Source organism: Rattus norvegicus, chromosome 19, assembly GCF_021556685.1.
Source record: "Rattus norvegicus strain SHRSP/BbbUtx chromosome 19, alternate assembly SHRSP_T2T, whole genome shotgun sequence".
Classification (NCBI taxonomy): domain Eukaryota; kingdom Metazoa; phylum Chordata; class Mammalia; order Rodentia; family Muridae; genus Rattus; species Rattus norvegicus.
The window spans coordinates 31,244,372-31,265,338 of record NC_141552.1 but is presented as its reverse complement, the minus strand read 5'-3'; the positions used below and the strand labels follow the sequence as shown (position 1 = coordinate 31,265,338).

General features: G+C 41.0%; 1 protein-coding gene across 4 annotated transcripts in view; it reads right to left on the bottom strand.

Moving 5' to 3' along the window:
• Window positions 1-20,967, bottom strand: part of Tox3 (TOX high mobility group box family member 3) — a 108,484-nt gene that overhangs the window by 10,507 nt on the left and 77,010 nt on the right. For 2 of the 4 annotated variants that reach the window (NM_001399200.1, XM_087594083.1), the window contains 3 exon segments: window positions 991-1,260; window positions 14,801-15,055; window positions 19,225-19,287. In NM_001399200.1, coding sequence (NP_001386129.1) covers window positions 991-1,260; window positions 14,801-15,055; window positions 19,225-19,287 — 588 coding nt within the window. 4 annotated transcript variants of the gene reach the window in all.

Below are 20,967 nucleotides of genomic sequence, written 5' to 3'. Positions count from 1 at the left end.
TCATTTTTTCCCTGAACTTGAATGTTAACCTCGCCACACAGACATTTATGCGTCCTCGCAGACTACAAAGACAACCTTCTCAGTGATGTCTTCCTCAACTCACAAGTCAAAGTGGCATCAATTATGCCACAAATCACGTCTGGAACTAGTTTTAACTAGTTCAGAAACAATGAAGAATTCCTTTGGCTCTCTCTCTCTCTCTCTCTCTCTCTCTCTCTCTCTCTCTCTCTGTTCCCTTCCAGTGGTGCTGGGGATTGAATTAAAGCCATTGCACATGAAGAAATGCTCCCTACCACTTAGCAACATGCCAGCTTCTTAGAAGCCTTTACACCAAGAAAACTGACAAGCACAGAACAGGTCCAAACCGCACCATCAGTAGAAACAAAATGAGTAATTGTGCACCGCCATAATGTTCATTTTCATCAAAGCTATTCACTTTGCCATTTAGGAAGGTCACATCTGCCATCTATGTACATTCCAAAGTATATTCTGCATGAGAAAAGCAAAGCGCAGAATAATTCAAATCTACCGAGTGGCCATCATTGAGATACAGCCCTACTGAAGGGTGGTCACCCAACAAGACGGGTGAAACTTGCTCATATCAAGAACAGAATGAGAGCCTTTAGAATTTCTCAAGAGTCTAGAATATTTAGAAACAGAGTATAGGCCCTTCCATTGGCAGAGTGGGATGGTTAAGTCAAAACAGACTTAATGGGTGTGCCTAAGGTCTTCCAGCTCATAGAGACCTGGTTTCTGACCCTAGTCTTCTGTTTCTTTACCCTTTCACCAAAAACTGTGAAGAAAAGTAATAAAAATTTAAAATCACCATCAACTGAAAGGTGTGTCCAAACCCATGAAGAAAAGAAGCTGATTCCTGCCAGTGCAAACTCTAGCATGAACGGGACAGGCCCAGCCATCATCTCGGCTCCATACCGAACCATCAATAACTTACAGTCAGCTCGGCTCCACACTAAACCGTCAATAACTTACTCTGTTTGTTTCATCAGCATCCTCTTCGTTGATAGAGCTGGAAGGGGAGGGAGTGGCTGATTTGCTTGCTGGAGGTGAAGGAGACGTGTGGGGCACACTGGCTCCTCCCAGATTCAAGCCCAACTGTGCACTGAGCTGAGACTGGTTGATGGTGGTCAGTTGGGCAGGAGGCATGATCCCAGAGCGAGCAGCATCTGTCATGTGGACAATTGACCTCATGACCAAGGAAGGATCCTGGCGGTACTGCGACACTTGTGTGTGGCTCTGATCCTACAAAAATAAGAATAAGGGAGAAAGGAATTGAGTTTTCCGAATACCGACAAACTTGCGAGGTCAGCAACCCTGTAGATGGGTCAGACCCATCTGCAGCTTTGCCGAGACATTTAGATGCAAGCCACCAAGATGGGAGGCCAGAGCACAAAATGAAAAGGTGCCACCCTGCCCAAAGGCAATTGTCCAGAACCCTTTGGGGGTTCAGCAATGAGGCTGTGTCCTTCTCACACTCGCTCCATGACCCACTGTGTGAGGGAGGGCCAACCTCTGCTGAACCCTTATGGAAAGGCGCATTTTCATCAGAGAGTGGTCAGAGAGACACGGGCCTGTGGTTCCACAGAGGAGAATCTGTTTGCATTAGAGAATATTCTCCAGGTAGTCCAGTGTTAGGCAGGGTCATCATAATTCTGAACTACATTCCCAAGGGTATCTAGAAGTCACTCAATGTCTTGGCTCCCACACCAGGGCTTTCAATTAAACCCACTTTGTTTTTGTTTTCTTTGGCTGAGCCCACCATGATTTAATGTTATCATACTTCTACAAATATTCCAGAATAGCAGGTGGGGATTTCCCCATCAGCATTATTTTTCTGTGAAAATTATTTCCCTGACTTGAGAAGTAGCCTTGCCTGTTGGGGGAAGTCACATGAAGCCACCGGAGGCCATTGCTGCTTCTTTCTCTTTGCTTCCCTTTTAAATACCAAAGAGGGCAAGATAAAGGCATGCCTTTCCCGCCACTTCTTGCAGACTTGTCTTTTGGAGTGTGATTTTTACTAAAAATCTAATTCTTTTGACCCCCCAGTGACCTAGAATCTCATTTTATATACAAAGTTAAGGATTTTTTACTGTTGCTCTCTGGAGTCTTTCTGGTAAGGTTCCCCTCCCCCCCTTTAAAAACAAGTAGAAGTTTGTCAATAACGACATTGAACATTTGGTTTCTCGATTAAATATTCTCCCTATTATTCAACAAAATAAGAAGCTACATGTCAAAGAACAGTAGCTGCGTAAATGGTGACCCCAGCAGACTACAAAGTGTTAGCAAGCTTTTAAGAGCATCGAGGTAGATTGGTGTGTACTGATCTATGGCTGGGTTTCTCAATCTTGGCTCAACAAACAGCTAGACCAGGTAAGTGGAGGTGTGGACTGGGTCCTCTGGGTTCTGTGGTATTTTCGCAGCATTCTCGGCTGCTACCTGCTATCTTCTCTCCCTTCTAGAAATGGTTTCAGGGGACAAAATCACTTCCACATGGTGACTGCTAAGTTGGATGGGAAAAGGTAGACTGGACTGTAACTGCAGAACAAAGTCTGTTTTTATCTTTTAAAAAGTGACTCCACTGTTAGTAATGGTCACATTATCAGAAATGGGATTAGAACAATGAGAAGGTTCCAACCTTCTTCAAAGAAATAGAAAATAAATATATAGCTATAAGACGTAACAGACAAACAGAACAATTGAGAACTAAAACAGGACCCAGGAATAAAACAGAACAGAAGATAATACAAAATGGTTAAATTAAAGTAACCACTGAATTTAATTTGTTTGTTTTGTTTTGTTTGAAACTAGGCCTCCTGTAGCCCAGGCTGGCCTTACATTCACGACATAGTCAAGACTGACCCTGAACTCTTGATTTTGTTTGAGTCTCATTTAGTCAAGGCTCCCCTCAAAAATCACTATGTCACCAAGGCTAGTCTTGAACTCCTAATCTTTTTTAACTCAGTCTTCAAAGTGTTGGGGTGACAGGACATCTCTCCCCTTTATAAGGCCTGAGGTACTGTCCAGTCTTTCATGTTCTCCTGAGGTGCCGGCATTATTCACTTACTTGCATTTCCAAGGGTAAATGCCCTGCACATACATCTTTCTGGGATGTTTTCCAAATCTTTTCCAACTTGCCTCTGGAAGTTTTAAAGTTGTTCTCAAGCAACTTTGGGAGTACAGTTCAATACCATGAATTCCAATTGAGGACTAATGTCTTAGTTAACTGGTATAGCCATGTGAGCTAACATTAACTAAGTCTAGCTTTATCCTCCACTGAGGAGATACTTGATTCTCATTGTTCCAATGCCTGTGAAAATCAGCCCAGATATATTTTCAATAGCTTCTCATCAGCAAAGTGATGGCTAAGAACCAAGCCCTCCTGGCAGAGGTCACCCACCACTCACAGCTTTATCATGGAGCTGGCTGCTGGGGGGCTGAAAAGGAATCTTCCCTGGGTGTTTTCTGGGTACCAGGATCTGAGCTAAACTCAGCATGTGTTTCCTAACTTAACCCTTAGGACTACTGGTTATTGGTACTGTTGTATTATTGGTACGATTACTGTATCAACCCTTAGAACAGACATGAGTAAGTCCCTGGATCTCCAGTCACTTTCTAGTGACTCTTGCTTAATAGCAAAATGGTGCCCAAGGGATATATGGTACCAGCAGAAAGAGAAAAGAATGGGCCCTGGGCTCTTCACCCCCTCCATTCATTTTAACAAGATCATCTTCATGCCCATTTGTTTTCTAAACTGAGTTCTCTTATTATATTTCATTTAAAAAGACAGTGTTCTTTTGCAATTGTGGAATTATGTGAAGAATATTGGTGGAAAGGCCAAGTTTTTGCCAAAATGTTAATAACCCAAGAGGTTATTGGCCCATTTTTTAATTTCACATAGGACAAGATACCACGAACTCCCTAGAATATATTCAAAGACATTCCAAATCACATTACCTACTCATTAGGATGTGTCAACATTCTTCATGGCCTAGAGTCATATACCACAGTTTCCTACATTGGAGAACTATTATATAAAAAGATTAATGGTCAGAGTAACTATAAATTCTATATTATACAGTCTAGAGTACATACTGCACATACTATACAGTCTAGAGTATATACTGCAATACTATATGATCTAGAGTACATACTGCACGTACTATACAGGCTAGAATATAAAGTGCACATACTATACAGTTGACAGTATATACTGCAATACTATACAGGCTAGAGTATATAGTGCACATACTATACAGTCTAGAGTATATACTGCACATACTATACAGTCTAGAGTACATATTGCACATACTATACAGTCTAGAGTATACTATACAGTCTAGAGTATATACTGCAATACTATACGGTCTAGAATATATACTGCACATACTATACAGTCTAGAGTATATACTGCACATACTATACAGTCGACAGTATATACTGCACATACTATACCGTCTAGAGTATACTACACAGTCTAGAGTATATACTGCAATACTATACAGTCTAGAGTATATACTGTACATACTATACAGTCTAGAGTATATACTGCATGTACTATACAGTCTAGAGTATATACTGCAATACTATACAGGCTAGAGTATATAGTGCACATACTATACAGTTGACAGTATATACTGCACATACTATACAGTCTAGAGTATATACTGCACATACTATACAGTCTAGAGTATACTACATAGTCTAGAGTATATACTGCAATACTATACAGTCTAGAGTATACTGTACATACTATACAGTCTAGAGTATATACTGCAATACTATACAGGCTAGAGTATATAGTGCACATACTATACAGTTGACAGTATATACTGCACATACTATACAGTCGACAGTATATACTGCACATACTATACAGTCGACAGTATATACTGCACATACTATACAGTCGACAGTATATACTGCACATACTATACAGTCTAGAGTATACTACACAGTCTAGAGTATATACTGCACATACTATACAGTCTAGAGTATACTATACAGTCTAGAGTATATACTACAATACTATACAGTCTAGAGTATATACTGCACTTACTATACAGTCTAGAGTATACTATACATTCTAGAGATTATACTGCAATACTACATGGTCTAGAGTTTATACTGCAATTCTATACAGGCTAGATTATATACTGCAATACTACACAGGCTAGATTATATACTGCAGATACTATACAGTCTAGAGGTTATACTGCATGTACTATACAGTCTAGAGTATATACTGCACATACTGTACAGTCTAGAGTATACTATACAGGCTAGAGTATATACTGCAATACTATACAGGCTAGAGTATATAGTGCACATACTATACAGTTGACAGTATATACTGCATGTACTATACAGTCTAGATTATATACTGCAATACTATACAGTCTAGAGTATAGAGGTTTACGTTTCAATAGGGACATCAATTATTAACAGCTCCTCAGCAATACCTGAGCCCCAATACGTCCAGTCATTCTCTATTTAAAAAGTAATCTTTAAAAGATGTCCAAGCTGGGATGTAGCTCAGTACTAGAGTGCTTGTCTACCACAGGATGGGTACTGTTTCCAATCCCTGGTACCACAAAACAAATTTATCTTAGGACTTCCTTTTTTAATGTTAATTCTTGAGCATTTAATTCTCAATATTTTAAGATGTAGTCTTTGGAAACGAGAAAATCTTTCAGATATTTAACAGAAATAAGGTTGGTTCTCCACATCTACTGCAACAGAGCACAGGTCAGAAGAATTTCTATGTTCTTCTTCAAAACAGCTCATAGTTCTTCCTACTAGGAATGAGATAACTCCAAACAAAGCCCAAAGAAATCTAACATGTTTTTATAAACCAATTCTCTCCTATAAAATTAGGTCTTAAAAGACTTGTCAGTGATCAACTTATACAGACAAAATTAGTACTGCTTTCTAAGAGACTGCTATAAGCAATGCGATTTGAATGCCAGTAACCTTTGCAACATTATTTGTTTATATATTTGTCTGCTTAATTTTATCTTGTGGTTCTGACTTCCAACCTAGGAGCTCACTCACACTAGATAAAAGTCCCACCAGCAAACCACAGGTAATATTCATTTATCACCAGAGGAAAAAGTCATGCTTCAGGACAAGAGACCTGCATGCACAAGCTGAGGGAGACAGCACAGAGTATGCTCGCAGGTGCTCAGGGCAGGGTTAGGAGACATAGACAGGAGTGGACAGATGGCAATGGGTCAGAGTGGACAAGGTCGGGAGATGGCAAGACACTTCCCTGACAAAGCGCCCCCCAGAGCTAAGGTACAAAAGGAGGCAGAAATCAATAGCCAGGGAAAGGAGCAGCACACACCGAAAAGAGGTGACCTCTTTTGGAGGTACAAGGAACAGAGCAGGACATAGCACTACACGGCAGACTGGATGTTGCCAACACAGGGCAGAGCACCAGGATCCCTGGGCTGCAAGACAGATAATGGCTAGAAAATGATGGATCTGACGGACTTGTCTGGGACATCTGGATGACAGCATACAAGGATGCTTCCGATTGTTCAATGGATGTCCCATAGTGTGTCTTCTGCCTCCTGGATCATTCATTCTAACTAAATAGAACTGACCATTCCTCCTAGGCAGTCAATTCAAGCGATTCCGTATACATGTCTAGGTGACTACCTCGATCTGTGGTTGGAGACAACTCAAGGACTAATACTCAACTGTAGAAAGTCTTCAGGGATGGACAGACTGCTCTTAGAGGGAAGTATGGTTGGCTACCTGCTGGCCTGGACGTACCACGATATCTGCATGCCTCCCAACAAAAGGGTCACTGCTCTGAGGATTGCTTCTCCCCGTACCTGGTCAAGGGGCCTCTTCACTTTTCCAACTGGAGTCTAGGCAATGACTATTCCTGGCAGTAGTCCTGTGCTTTCTTAAATCATCTGAAACCCTGCCTATTGTTAAATATTAATCATGTAAGTGAACAGTATTTAAGACTTATTTTTATTATTTAAATCGTGGTGTGTGTGTGTGTGTGTGTGTGTGTGTGTGTGTGTGTGTGTGTGTGTGTGTATGTGTTTAAATATGCACACATGAGTGCAGGTACCTGGGAGAAGCCAGAAGAGGGCACTGGGTCCCAGGGAGCTGGAATTACAGGCTTCTGTGAGTCATCCAGTATGGGTATGGAGATCCAAACTCTAGTCCTCTATGAGAGTAGTAGACTGAGCTGTCTCTCCTGACTCTAAATCAAACTGGTAAAATGGGGATAATTTATATTAGTAGGAAGAAGAATTATTATGAGAAGTAATTAATAGAAGAAATGACTCTTTACTAAAATAAGGAAGGACTAAGCCCACTGTTTGGTGCTGACCCAAACACCGGATAACTACCAAAAGGAAGAAGTTGCAATGTGGTTCTATGAACCCTGGAACCTTCCTAAATTAATAGCACAATGTCTGCTTTCCCTTGTTACAGGCAAAAGAAAGGTATAATAGAAACATTATCCCCCAACAAAAGGTTCTCCTTGACTTACCAACTCCAAAAGACAACTGAGCAAACCTTCCTGGCTATGTAAGTCCCCATTACAGAACCATGACTGCAAATCTCACATAGAACTAAGGTGGGCTTGTGTGTGGGGAGGGGTAGGGTGGGGTGGGGATGCGGGTGGATTGATACAGTGAGCTTTCATTTCCCAAGCAAGGAAAACTGAACTCACATTCATATTTAAATCTTTTCCACACATTCATTAAAGCATTGAGCAGCAACTTACCTTGGTATAAAAAAGAAATATCTCCCCTAATGTTTTCCCCAAATGTTAGCTATATGCTTTTGAATTTTTTAACCTGAAATATTACATATTATTTTTCCATTTTAAATGCATACATTCATTAAATGGTTCTTCCTTCCATCTCCGTTGATCTCATTGTAAAAGGCGTTTTAAATTTCATATGCAAATGCATTTCTGTGCCTTCTATCTGCACTGTCGGGTCAATATTCTCTCAACAACCCAGCATCAGGTTTTCACACTGGAGGACAGCATCCAATTAAGAAGCAAATAACCCAGATATGAGACAGTGTAACTAAATAGATTTCCACTGAGCCAGTGTTTAATCAATATTTCCCGAGAAACTGGAATAATTAAACAATTGCTTGTAATAAATATTATATTGTATTAAAAAAAATACCAGAGTAACTACAAATACAAAATTTAGGCCAGCAATTTTATGCTCAATTACTTAGTCCTATAGCAATGCTAAAATTTTATTTATAAATTAACAACAATCGAGCGAACTGTAATGCTTAGCCAGTAATGTCTCTAACTCCGTAGTCTGTGAAGCAACTGCCTTAAATAAGCAAACCAATGAGAACCACACTCCTGTCCTACGAATTTGTTTTTAAAATTTTCCCTATGTTCAATTGCAAGTCTGTGTGTGGTACAGGGTACAGGCACCTGAGTGTAGGTGTCTTATGGAGACCAGAGGCAGCCAATTCCCTGAAGTTGGCAAACTTGGAGCTTCTGCAAGAGAAGGCTAAGCTCCTGTCAGGTGCAGCATCTTTCAAGCCGCCATTCCAACTCACCATTCATCATAATGTCTACACTGTTCAGTTTTACTCGATCACCACGCTCAGCCTCATGATCACACAAGACTCAGGTTTATGACTTGCCCACACTTGAGTTTTATGCACAACAATCTAATTTTAATGGCTTCTTAGCAAAATAAAATAAAACAATGTCAAGAGTTTCTTATCCAACACTGCAGGGTAGACCACTCACTCTCCTAATGGTGAAGCTACGCTGTCTTCGAAGAGTCAGGGCCATTCTTTTATTTTCCTCCATCTTTATTAAATTGGGTATTTCTTATTTACATTTCAATTGTTATTACCCTTCCCGGTTTCCAGGCAAACATCTCCCTAACCCTTCCCCCTCCCCTTCTCTATGGGTGTTCCCTTCCCCATCCTCCCCCTATTACCGCCCTCCCCCCGTTCACTGGGGGTTCAGTCTTGGCAGGACCAAGGGCTTCCCCTTCCACTGGTGTTTTTACTAGACTATTCATTGCTACCTATGAGGTTGGAGCCCAGGGTAGCCCTAGGTCAGTCCATGTATAGTCTTTGGGTAGTGGTTTAGTCCCTGGAAGCTCTGGTTGGTTGGCATTGTTGTTTATATGGGGTCTCAAGCCAGTCAGGGCCATTCTTATTCCCTTCAATCCTATATTAAGTTTTTCAAGAGGAATTCCAGCTTCCCGCCTGTTTATAGGTAAATTTCCTTCCCTTTCATTCAGTGTTGCGGTCAAGAACGCCTTGTAATGAATGAGCGCTCTTCCACTGTCCTTCCGTTCACTCACGTATTGGAGAGATGAAATCGCTCTAGCCCCAAGGTCTGTCCACAGAGGCCAACAAGCAGCAGCAGTGAGGTTGCTGCCCTCCTAGAGATTCTACTCTGGAGGGTGTCAGGTAGGGCGGTACTAATACACAAAGGGCACCCCCACCAAGATGGCGGCAGGTAACAGTAAGGATCTAGGATAACCGCACAGAGTGGCTTTTGCCTCTAACACATACTATGCCATCCTGTCAAGTTGTATTCAGAAATCTGAGCATGGTAAAATGGTGCCCCCATAGTCCCCCATCGCTGCTGAGGTCTGGCAACATTCAACCACAGATGATAGATACCAGCTACCAAGAAGAGACGTGAAAAATAAACTGGCCATGTTGAAGAGTAGTGACCCTTGCAATCTGACAAACCAAGCGAGCTACCATGGACAGCACCGCCCAACAGCTAACTGTGTTTATTGGTTCCTAGCGTACGCCTGCTTCTATAGACCACACTGCCTCTGACCTTAAAGATGGTGCCTCGCCCATGGCATGAGGGCCAGTGGTATTTACAGGCCAAGCAGAGAGAATATTTTAAGCACTGGATGGTTCGAGGCTCTCTGGACCTGGCATATTTGGCAGCCGGTCCAGCACAGAGCAAGAGCTTTTATGAAAGGTGTCTTCTGTAACGGACAGCTTTAAGCCCTCAGACTGTGAGAGTTGAGATTCCATGGAGGAGTCACTTGGTTATCAAAAACAAAAAAACAAAACAGCAATAACAAAACACCACATTATAAGCAGTATGATTCAGGTAATTAATAGTCTTGAAGCGCTTAGTAGGTGCTCTGGGAGATTTTGCAAGCGGTTAGTGGGCTTCAGCGTCATAATTTGGATTTTGTACTGTTGAGGCCTTGTCTACTAAAAGTGAGGCGTTTGCTCCTTTCTCATTGTTAACTAACAATGAAAATGGATTTTGACAGCAACTCAACTTAAAATACACAGGCACGGCCATCATTCAATCTGTATGAGGACTCGCCAGTCCCCAATGGCTCAGTGGTAACCATCCTACGAACTTCAGCTGTACAGCCTCTGTTGACAAGGGGAATGAACATGTTTATAATAATAATAAGGGCTTGTTTTAATAGAACGTTCCACACATTAAACACATTAATGACCCATGAAATAACTGTTTTATCTGTAAGACATTAAGCGACATTACTAAAAACAATGTATTAATTGGTAGTGGGCTATTTCTTTGAAAGTAAGGTTTTTGGTTGGCTGTTTTTTTTTTTAAGATAGTGAGAAAAATCATTTCATGACTTAGTCAAAATTAGAACCATGCCAATTGTGTGTGGAAAAAAAAGGACCTTGTAAAATATGCTTGGTAATTTTAGACATGTCATTCTGATAAACTCCCACTTTTCTGATCACAAGTGATACCTACCAGCACTGCGAGTTAGGCATGTTATTAGCATGTGAAACAAACGCTTCTACTCTGCTGCCTGAGTCCCTTCACAGCCTTGGCTCTCTCACCTGAGCAGATTTAGACACTTCACACTCAAATGCTCTCCCACCACCTCCTCCCTTTTCAATTTTCAACCACTCCCTTTGATGTGCTACGGTATCCACCAGCATTTTCCACACACACAAGTTATCACAATTAAATCCAATGCAACATCAAACAGGACGCGCGGGCCCTCCACACAGGAACATAATGTAGGCAGAAAATGTACGTGAATTATCAGTGTGTTTTATAAATTCTCGATTGGGGGGGGCATACAAAAATATCAAACTAGAGACAATTACTTCACTGTCCGTTTCTTCGATATCAAAGAGAATTTTGAAACTCATCAAAGCTAACCTCCTGTTATGTACAACAGGCTGAGCTGAAAAGAACGTTAACAAGTTCAATTTTCATTCAATCAGCAGCCCTGCTCTCTGAAATGTTTCATTGCGGCAAAGAAATAAAAATAATCTATATGGTAATTATGAGAATGAATCCCCCAGTAACTTTCAGCTACATGAAAGGTCAGTTCTATTCAAGATATTTTATCAGTCCCCTGCACATACTCCTGTCCTGTCATTTTAAATCTGAACAGCATTTTATTTTCCCATTTGCAGCTACCTGCAGAATTAAGTACTTAAGCCAAATAAGAAAAAAAAAAGAAAGAAAAAAAAAGAAAGAAATGTTGAATGCTGGCAAAGGCTATAATAGCATGGAGATAAATCGTTCATCTGCTCTCGCTCAAGCCTCTGGGGCTGCAGATTTTTCTTCTCCTGGTGCACTGTGGGTATTCAAAACTTGTTCAACATGATTTCATTTCATTTCAGGCACTGCCTGAGAAAACTAAATTACAGAATCAATCATACAGAAGGTCAGAGTGAGACTTCATTACAAGTATTGCATGCTTGCATGAATATCTTTCATTTATGACTGACCCAATATGTCACAATAGCTGTCTAGTAAAAATAATCCACTTTCTGAAATTGATGTACTACTGATGTCGGTGCTACTCAGCAGGCTGGGCAGATTATAGAGAGGTGTTAAAAAAAAAAAAAGAAAGAAAAGAAACCTTTGGAGCTCACATCATCGGTTCTCAGAATCGCAATCTCCTGTAGATTAAAATAATTTCTAGATGATCGGCTAACTGACAATAATGCTTAGAGGTAACAAATTTTTAAGTAAAAATCTCCTGTTGATTTCGACCTGACAACCACATCTTGTTTTAAAACCTCTGTGCCCACCCCCAGCAAATCGAGGTTGCTCTTTGAAGATGCAAACGCACAGAACCTTGGATTTTTTCGGCAGTTCCCTGGAACACCAGAGGGGTATTTGCATTTTCTGAAATGTGAATGCTAATCACTGGGCTCTTTTTAACCTCTCCCCTTTTGCTTCTGCATTCTGGTTTTTTAAAAATATAACAGCATAAATTTAAGAAAGATAAACACACTGTGCTCGTTGCCTATCATTAGGCGGCTAATCAGTCCTCTGACGAACTGTCAGTCTTGCTAAAGCAACGCTGACAGAGCTCTGAGGAAAAGCTGGTCCGCTATGACATAAACAAACTGGCTTTTCTTCTTAGATGATAGGCTTAATTCACCACAGCAATCCCTCACAGCCAGCCATGTTCATTTGGATAATAAAACTTGTTACTTGCATTAAGGTATGGACCCATGGGCCCTAGGACGCTGCATGCATGACGTACACAGTATTATTTATTTTTCTGTGTCGACCTTCCTATAGGAAATCTCAGAGGAGGCTTCTGCTGAGTATTATGATGTAGCCGCCACCTTGGTACCCACAGGGAGATAGAGAGGAGCCTTGACATAACCCATTTTTAACCATGCCTCTGGCAATTCTGAATTCAAGTTTACAGGTGAGCATGTCAGGAATCCTCAGAACAAAGCCAACGACACACTGTATTCATCATAATTCTGCCCTGGTCCATTTTATTTTTCTCAACATTTGTGATTTAAAACCCCATGACATTTTTCAAGGTGAAATTCGACTAGAATTTCCAACAAGATTAGTTTGCTTCAAGCGCAAATAAATAGCTTTCGGGTGGAGCAGAACTTCAAACCAGGAGCCATAAACCAGGATGCGGCCCACGTAAACACAAGAGCCGGCACTTAAAGTACTTATACTTTAAAAAAAAAATCAATGGAATAATTGAACTGCTTTACTGATTAGCCATACATTACAAAAGAAGCATTAAAAATTGAGTCCTTGCTTCCAACGGCAGCCCGGGAAAGCATCGTCTTTAAGTGTATGTGAATATCATAATTATTTTATGATTCCATCTTTAGCTCTTTCCAATATAGTAAATTCAATTGACCATGAAATGAAATTTCATAGTCAAAATGCCTCCTTTACACTTTTTTATAGCAGCAATAACAGTTTTATAGCTTTGAGGCAAGGTAATTCATCAGATGTTTAATTTAAAGGCAGATTCTTATATTACTAATAAATATTTACCAATTTAATAAAGTACACATTTTAGCATATATTATATGGTCTTTTAAGTATTTCTGCAACTTGAATGAGCCTTGCTGAGCATCCATAAATATGGCCGGCCCTAGTAAACTCCCTTGGTGACTAAACACCCTTTTTATCTTTATTATTTTCCAAGTATATTACAAGCTAGACTGCAGAGGAAGATGGAACCCCCCTTTCCAGTGTCAAAGGAAGAAAACTGTAAGAAAGTCCACAGGAAACAATTATTTGTGATGTCAGGGAACATTTATGAATACTTAATGACTACTTCCTGCTTGCTCACTGCATTTGCCTCTGACCAAAAAAAAAAAAAAAAAAAAAAAAAAAAAGGAAAAATGAAAACCCTTATGTTCAGCTCAAACACAAAAGATCACAGGCGGAGAAAATTATGTTGCTGCAATCCTATTTGGGAAAGTAATCTTACATTTCAGAAAGCACACTGAATCTTTGCACTGTTAATCCACTACATATTTTGCAACTGTGCGTTGTTATCTGGGGAATTAAAAATAAAACCAACAAACACCACTGGCAGGGTCCTCATGCACAGGGAAATATGTAAACAAGCAATAGGATTTGTTTTCGTTCTACCCACACATCTGTCTCGCTTTATCAGGGTTTAAAGAAGAGAGAGCCCTATAAATGATTAATCTCATTTTAAGATGCCTGGTTAGTGCTTCACCTCCGCAGACACAAGTACATTGTATACTGTGCTAGAAGGAAAAGACACAATCCCGGCAGAAGAGTTGAAAATACTTAAAACAGATTTACTCGAGTGATTGCTGACCATAATTGCACACTAAGAAAAATAGAAATAGAAATATCTCATTAGTAATCTTTGCTCTCTAGAGTGCCTTATTCGATGTTTTGACAATAAATAATGCAATTGGGGGTATTTCACACAATAACACAGGCCATGTTTTCCACTGCTGGTTATAAGCGGAGCCCCCACCCCCACCCCATTCTTCTCTATCAGTTTGATATTTGTTCGGAGATAAGAATCAACCATGTACCATACACAATGGTTATAAGAAGAGCTACCCACCCACCCCCATTCTTCTGTATCAGTTTGATTTTTGGTTGGAGATGAGAACCAACCATGTACCATACACATTATGCTCTAATTCAACAAGTTCAAAAGACTTGGACACCTAAGACGGGCTTCCATGTTCAAAGGCTCGCCTGAGTAGGCTCTCACTTCAAGCACAACTCCACACTAAAACAAAGGCCAGGAAGACACGCCTCTTTCAAAGCAGTAAGCAAGCAGCCTTCCTAAAGTTCATTTCATATTTGGAAGACTCTGGTTGGCCATCCTCTGTGACCATCAATCACCCAATACCACATATCAGTCTAGTTTGACCTACGGTTAGGGGGCGGCCATCGGAGCATTATCTAAGTGGCCACCAGTCCACGGACACGGTTATCTCTGAACAGAGCTTCGCAGATGCTTCCCCTGAAGACGAATGGCAAAGCGTAGTCCCAGGTAATGAACGGAGTGCTTACCATATGCAGCCCGTTGCTATGAAGCACACCATCTTGCTCCACCAGATTCCTTGAGATTGTGATGGAAGGAAGATCCAGGCTCTGAGGGGGAAACTGGGGTGTGAACTCATTTCCCTGGGAAGGCAACGGATCGCTGAGTGTCTGAAAGGGTAGCAGTACATCGGGCATGCCCAGGGTGGGGTCTGACTCTGGAGGAGGCGTGATCGGCGGAATTTCAAACTCTTCATCCCCAAGGCTTGGCGTGTGGAATGTCTGCTGAAAGGGAACAGAATACAGATACCCTTCCAGTCAGTTCCTGTCTTTTATCCCTCCTTGGAGGAAACAAGAAAGACTATGTATCTAGGCCAAATATTTATTTCTCAACAGGAAAACATCTTAAACACAGATTTCCATATATAAAGTTTTGCTGATCATTCTGATTAAAGATTTAAGTCTCATTATCATATGGTTTTAATGGAGTATCAGTATTAACAGTGTTTTAATGCGTACTTAATTAGCAACATCTGTCTTTGTTGTTAGTTGAGCATCGGCAACATTAAATTTGGCTATATAACAAATTGCCACTTTATTGATATGTTAGTGAAACAGCTCAAATCGCTTACACGAGCCACATGCTTCATAAAACGCTGACATTTTGGGGACACACACACACACACACACACACACACAACATTAACCCTGAAGTGAACATTACAGGTGTTTACTTTCTGGCATAACAAGTAATATTAAATTTGGGTTTCGGTTTCTCCTTTATTGGCATATTCCCAAGTATAATAAATGCATCTATGGAAACTCTTACTGTGCCGGGCAACATTTTCTGTAAGACTTACTGTTGCTCCTACTAAAAGATGCCAGTGCTTTTATTGGAACTGTTAAGGAAGATTGTTTTCTTTTACGTGAGCATTTCCATATGCATTTCTCAAAACAACATCTAGCAGGTTTCTAAAGACTACCCAGAGAGCTCAAAGTCATGTTGACATAGCTTCCCTAAGCACAGGGACATCACCTAATCACCTTATTAGACATATGTCCTGTCTTAAAACCTAAGCAAATCTTAGTGCATTGTTATCTGTGTTATCTGTGAATGCTTCTGATGCTCTTCAGGCTGGGTTTTAAAGTAGGGTCTTTGAAGAATATCAAGGCTGCCTTCTATTTTACCATGCGAGCTATGTGGGGAGAGAGAAGACACCAAGATCCAAGGTGACGAAGAAGATGATGATTATTCTATATATACATGTGCACCTACATTTTGGTGAGGCACGGGATCTGGGGGCCACCCATATTTATCTTTTATTCTTAGCTAAGAGGGTCACAGATGTAGTTCATTTATTATTAATAGTATCTGAAAGAGGGAACTGGCATGGGGTAATCGGAGCCTGTTATTATTGATAGAGAGACCTAATTAAGAATTGAAAATCATCATCTCTCAATTTTGATGCTATATAATAACCACCTGAAAGGAAAGAGAAACAAACTCTATGGAAGCTGGGGAGGGGGCGTTCAACACAAAAACAGTTCTTGCACAGAGAACCTGACAACTGTTACTTGCAGCTCACCAGAAAGAACGAACTCGAGAACTCTGGGAATCTGTGGCAGGGTGAGTGGTGCCACCTTGAGCACCTTGGTAGACTCAATAAAAAAAACTTTTAAACCTAATAAAGCTTTTTGAGAGCCAGAGTGAAGCATTTGATACTCTGACGTGGGCGGACCTGCAAGGGTGCCCTCCTTCCGTGCCAGGTTCTTTCTGTGGTACCCTGAGTTCCTAGCAACAAAGGGATAAATTGGCCACAAACACGGGTTGGCTAATGAACATAACCCTATGGCTGCGTTCGCTGTTATCTTGGCACTAATGTGGTCCTAGTAACAGATGTAACTGTAATTTGTGAGTCATTTGCTACCCCATTACTGCTTAATGAAATCTAACATATCACATTAACAATACGGATAAACACTCATTCTTGATATGTGGCATTTGGCTGTTTTCATTACCACTGTAATTAACACTTGAAATATTATTTCAATAAATATTTAAAGGGCTTTAAAAACGGTCAGGGTAATCATGACACAGAGAGAAAACATGAAGACGACGTGTGAATTCCAAACTTAGGAGTACCCCGGTCCCTAGTGTTGTCTGCAGGACATTGTCCATTGGAAAGGAAACTGATCTCAGGCAAGATGCGGGCTTTGCCGCATGCCAACCTAAAGTCTTCCTGAATTAGTTTGCACTCATTAAGATGTTAAAGAAAAAAAGATAAATTTACTTTTAATGCTGTGATTGGGAAATTAGGCGAGAACCATAATGTGGCACGTTTGCATTCACCCTGGCTTTATTTTTGATCTTGGGAAAGACACGCAGTGAAGCTATTATGTAAGATTTTAAACTCCGGTATAAAGCACACCTCAGGCCAGGCAGTCAAAATTAAAGACGTTTTCAATTTTTATTTTTGTTAAGGAATATAGAGAGGGCAATGTTATATATAATCTGTCCCTGCGGCATAATTTTTTTAAAGACACATTAATTTTAACTTAGAAGCAATATCTGTCTGCACTGGCCTAATAAAACAGCACAATGAACTAACATTGGAATATGTAACCAAGGAGATGCTAAAACCTTAACTACCTTTAAGGAGAGGTAAAATATCACATGCGAGGCCTTCCAGGGAGGAAAGAGGTAAAATATCAAATATAATATTAAGCACCTCTGATCCAAAACATCGTTTTCTGAGAGGATAAAAAACGCCACAAATCCCATCGGCCATGAATTGGGGGGGTGCAGGCTTTGGGTCAGATTAACCATTTGGGGTTGATGTGATCAATTCTTACAGATACTGACTCCTCAGTGTTTACCTTGAACATGCTACAGTAGTGTGTACACGGCTAAATACCATCTGTGCAGAAATGTTCGAAACATTTGTTCCTTTTGATAAGAATGCAAATCTGGAGAGTTCTGTTGTACCAACACAGAGCAGCCGACGTCTGACACGGTGAATTATCACAGCTGGAATTAAATTGTTTCTGAGCAGCTGCTGGCAGTACCAGCTTTCATCAACGTTTGATTCAAATGTAGAGGAGAAAAAAAAAACCCCACAGAATGAAACATCATGTTGTCCTTACAGATGGGGTTTGCACTCATTATCCCAAACGGCCCAGCAGCCAGTGCCAAAGCAGTATTCCTACGTCTACCCTGTCTTCCGGTTGGAGGCATGATGCTCGCTGGAAAATGATTAATCTACAAAGACCCTCACTTCCAGTCTGAGCTTACGCTAATAATTTTTAGACATTAATTTCTTTCGTATCACTTGCTCGCCCGGACCGAGATCATTTGCAAAGCCATTATTATTTTCAATCTCTGGGGTCAAGTTAGTTCACTCTCCTATAGCTGAATGTATTTGGAAAATGAAAGAGACTTTTTTTTTTATTGCTCGAGACACAGAGGAACTGCTCCATTTGGACTGATTTCATTCTTCTGTTTGTTCTTGTTTGAAAATGTTAAATCTCGCACGATCTGTCCTTTTAGGAAAACGTTTGATTGAGCTAATCAAGTATCTTGAGGGTTTTTTTTTTTTCAGGAGGCATGCCAATAAGACCAGACCAAGGTGGGAAGTCATATGTAAGAAATACAGTACAAACAGCAGGAATGCTTATCCCGTGTAGACCTGCAAACCAGCTAGAAGCAAGAGTTAGCGTGGCACTGCGCGCAGAGCCCCTCACCCAGAATTCCTCGCTACAATCATATCATGTACCAAGCCTATTCATTGACTCAGACACTCAATAATTTCTCATTGGATCTCTGCTACTTTGGGCATTGTGCTAGGTGGTGGGGTTCTACGAACAAAGCACTTACTGCGTGTCACTCTAGAAACCGTAACACGCTTGGCCATAGTTGCCTAAGCTCTGATGCTCAAGGAGGTTAACCGTGGAGAGCTAGGAAGCGAAACGCTTTCTATCAACATTTCCAAAATACCCAGCTATCTGCTTAGAAATTCAGATCCAGCAGAGAGAGAGAGAGAAAGATAGGTAGAGAGATAGGAGGGAGGGAGGGAGGGAGGGAGGGAAGGAGGGAGAGAGAGAGAGAGAGAGAGAGAGAGAGAGAGAGAGAGAGAGAGGGAGAGAGAGAGAGGTAGAGAGAGAGAGAGAGAGAGAGAGAGAGCACGCGCTTTGTATTGCACATTTATAATTGCTTGCGTATGTACTTTTTTTCCATCAAGAGATTCACTTCTAAGCTTTGAAATGTTAACAACAGCCTGTGGACAGTGATAAAGTCTTGTCAGGTTAGTTTCTTTTCCAGTAGGCTTTTCCCATTTTCCTCCAAAGTTGTTACCTCGTGTCACAGGAGAGAAAGAGAGAGAAATCCAATATCTTGTTTTTCCCTTCAAGCCCACTACATTATCCATACAACACAAGAAACGCGAACAGACACCCACCTCACTGGCAGCAAAGAAGGCGTTGTTTGCCTCAGCCATGTTCATGTAGTTATTATTTCCCAACTGGAAAAAAAAAAACATTGATTTATGTTAATGGGAGGCAGAGTAAAACCTGGAGTTGTTTAGTTAATACTCAGGAGCGACTGGGAAAGGGGGCAAGTGTAATGGGCTGCATGGGCTAACCTGGGAATGGGAAACTGTAACCTTAGTCAGCCTTCTGCAGGTACAGTAGGGAGTTACACTGTCAATAATTCTGGAATACAGTTCTGTTTCTTCCCGGCCTGGCAGTGGAAGGAGACAATCACAACCATTTGGTCACCTGGTCACTAGCGTGCTATAAACTGGCCTTTGTCAGAGGCTGGAAGGAAAAGGAGTTCCTGGAAAGCCACCTGGAAATGCTCTAAAGCATGCTGGGATTTCATACTCTACTCCTCCAGAACAGGGGTCACACGTGTGGGTGGGTTAAAAATGTGAATTAAAGATGATACAATTCAATTTCCAAGACTCCAATTCTGTTTTCTGGTGAATGGGGCGTGGCACGAATAAGTAAGACTGAGGAATATTTCTAAAATCTCCCCACAGAGCTTACAGCCATATCTGCTCCATCGGGGCTGCTGAGGGCTGTGCTATTCAATCTCTCCATGTAACATTAAGTGGAAAGAGGTTTAAAAACTAAGCAGGATCCCATGAAACGGCGATTTTTATTTTATTCCCTAACACAATGGCCCATTCATAGCATCGCAAATAAGACTGGATCAGCATTTCAGATGTAAGCTCTTTCCTTCCAGGGACCTGTTATCAAAATGGAAGACTTGGATTTGGGCAGAAATGTATTTTCAGGTTCAGACGGTCCGGTCGGCACATTCCCTCGCTTTCAGCATTCGGCTATCAGACTGGCAATAAGGGAAGCCTCTGTGGGCATAATTATCTGGGGCTGTGTTATTTCCATGGTGGTTAAATGGTAAGGGATGTCCTTGTGTAAAGCATTCTATTCATCTCCTTTGGCGCATCAAAAGCGGCACAGGTGTGGTCTCTAAGGGCTGGAATGCATATAGGTATTTTCTAATGTATATTAAAGCCAGCAATTACATTAAAGTAAAAGGTGTAATTTTTCCCAAGAGATAAATTGCTAGATCAATGACTGGGTGGATGAAGGGGTGGCTGGGTGGGTGAACAGATGGACAGTATTAGAAACAGGTACACAGATACTCAGACATGTACGTAGACTGATACCACCAATAGAGAGAAAGTACATGCACAGATATGAAAATGCAACATAATCCTCCCTTCAATATCACTGATTTCTGGGGTAGGGGTGGGGTGTCTTGGTCCAACTCTCAACCTGTAGGAAGCAGGACTGACATGTTCAATTTTTTATCATGTCACGGATCCAAGAGCTAAGGAAGATTTACAGGAAAACACTCTAATGGCTCCAGAGTGCAGTAAGTCTACAGAGGTAACATCCACACATGGCACTTCAACACACACACACACACACGCAACACGCACACATGCACCCACATATATACACATACATACACACACATACACACATACACATACATACACATACATACATACACATACACACACATACATAAACATACACACACATACACACACATATACACACATACACACACATATACACACATACACATACATACACACACATACGCACACACATACATACACACGCACACATAACACACATATGCATACACACAAACATACACACAATAC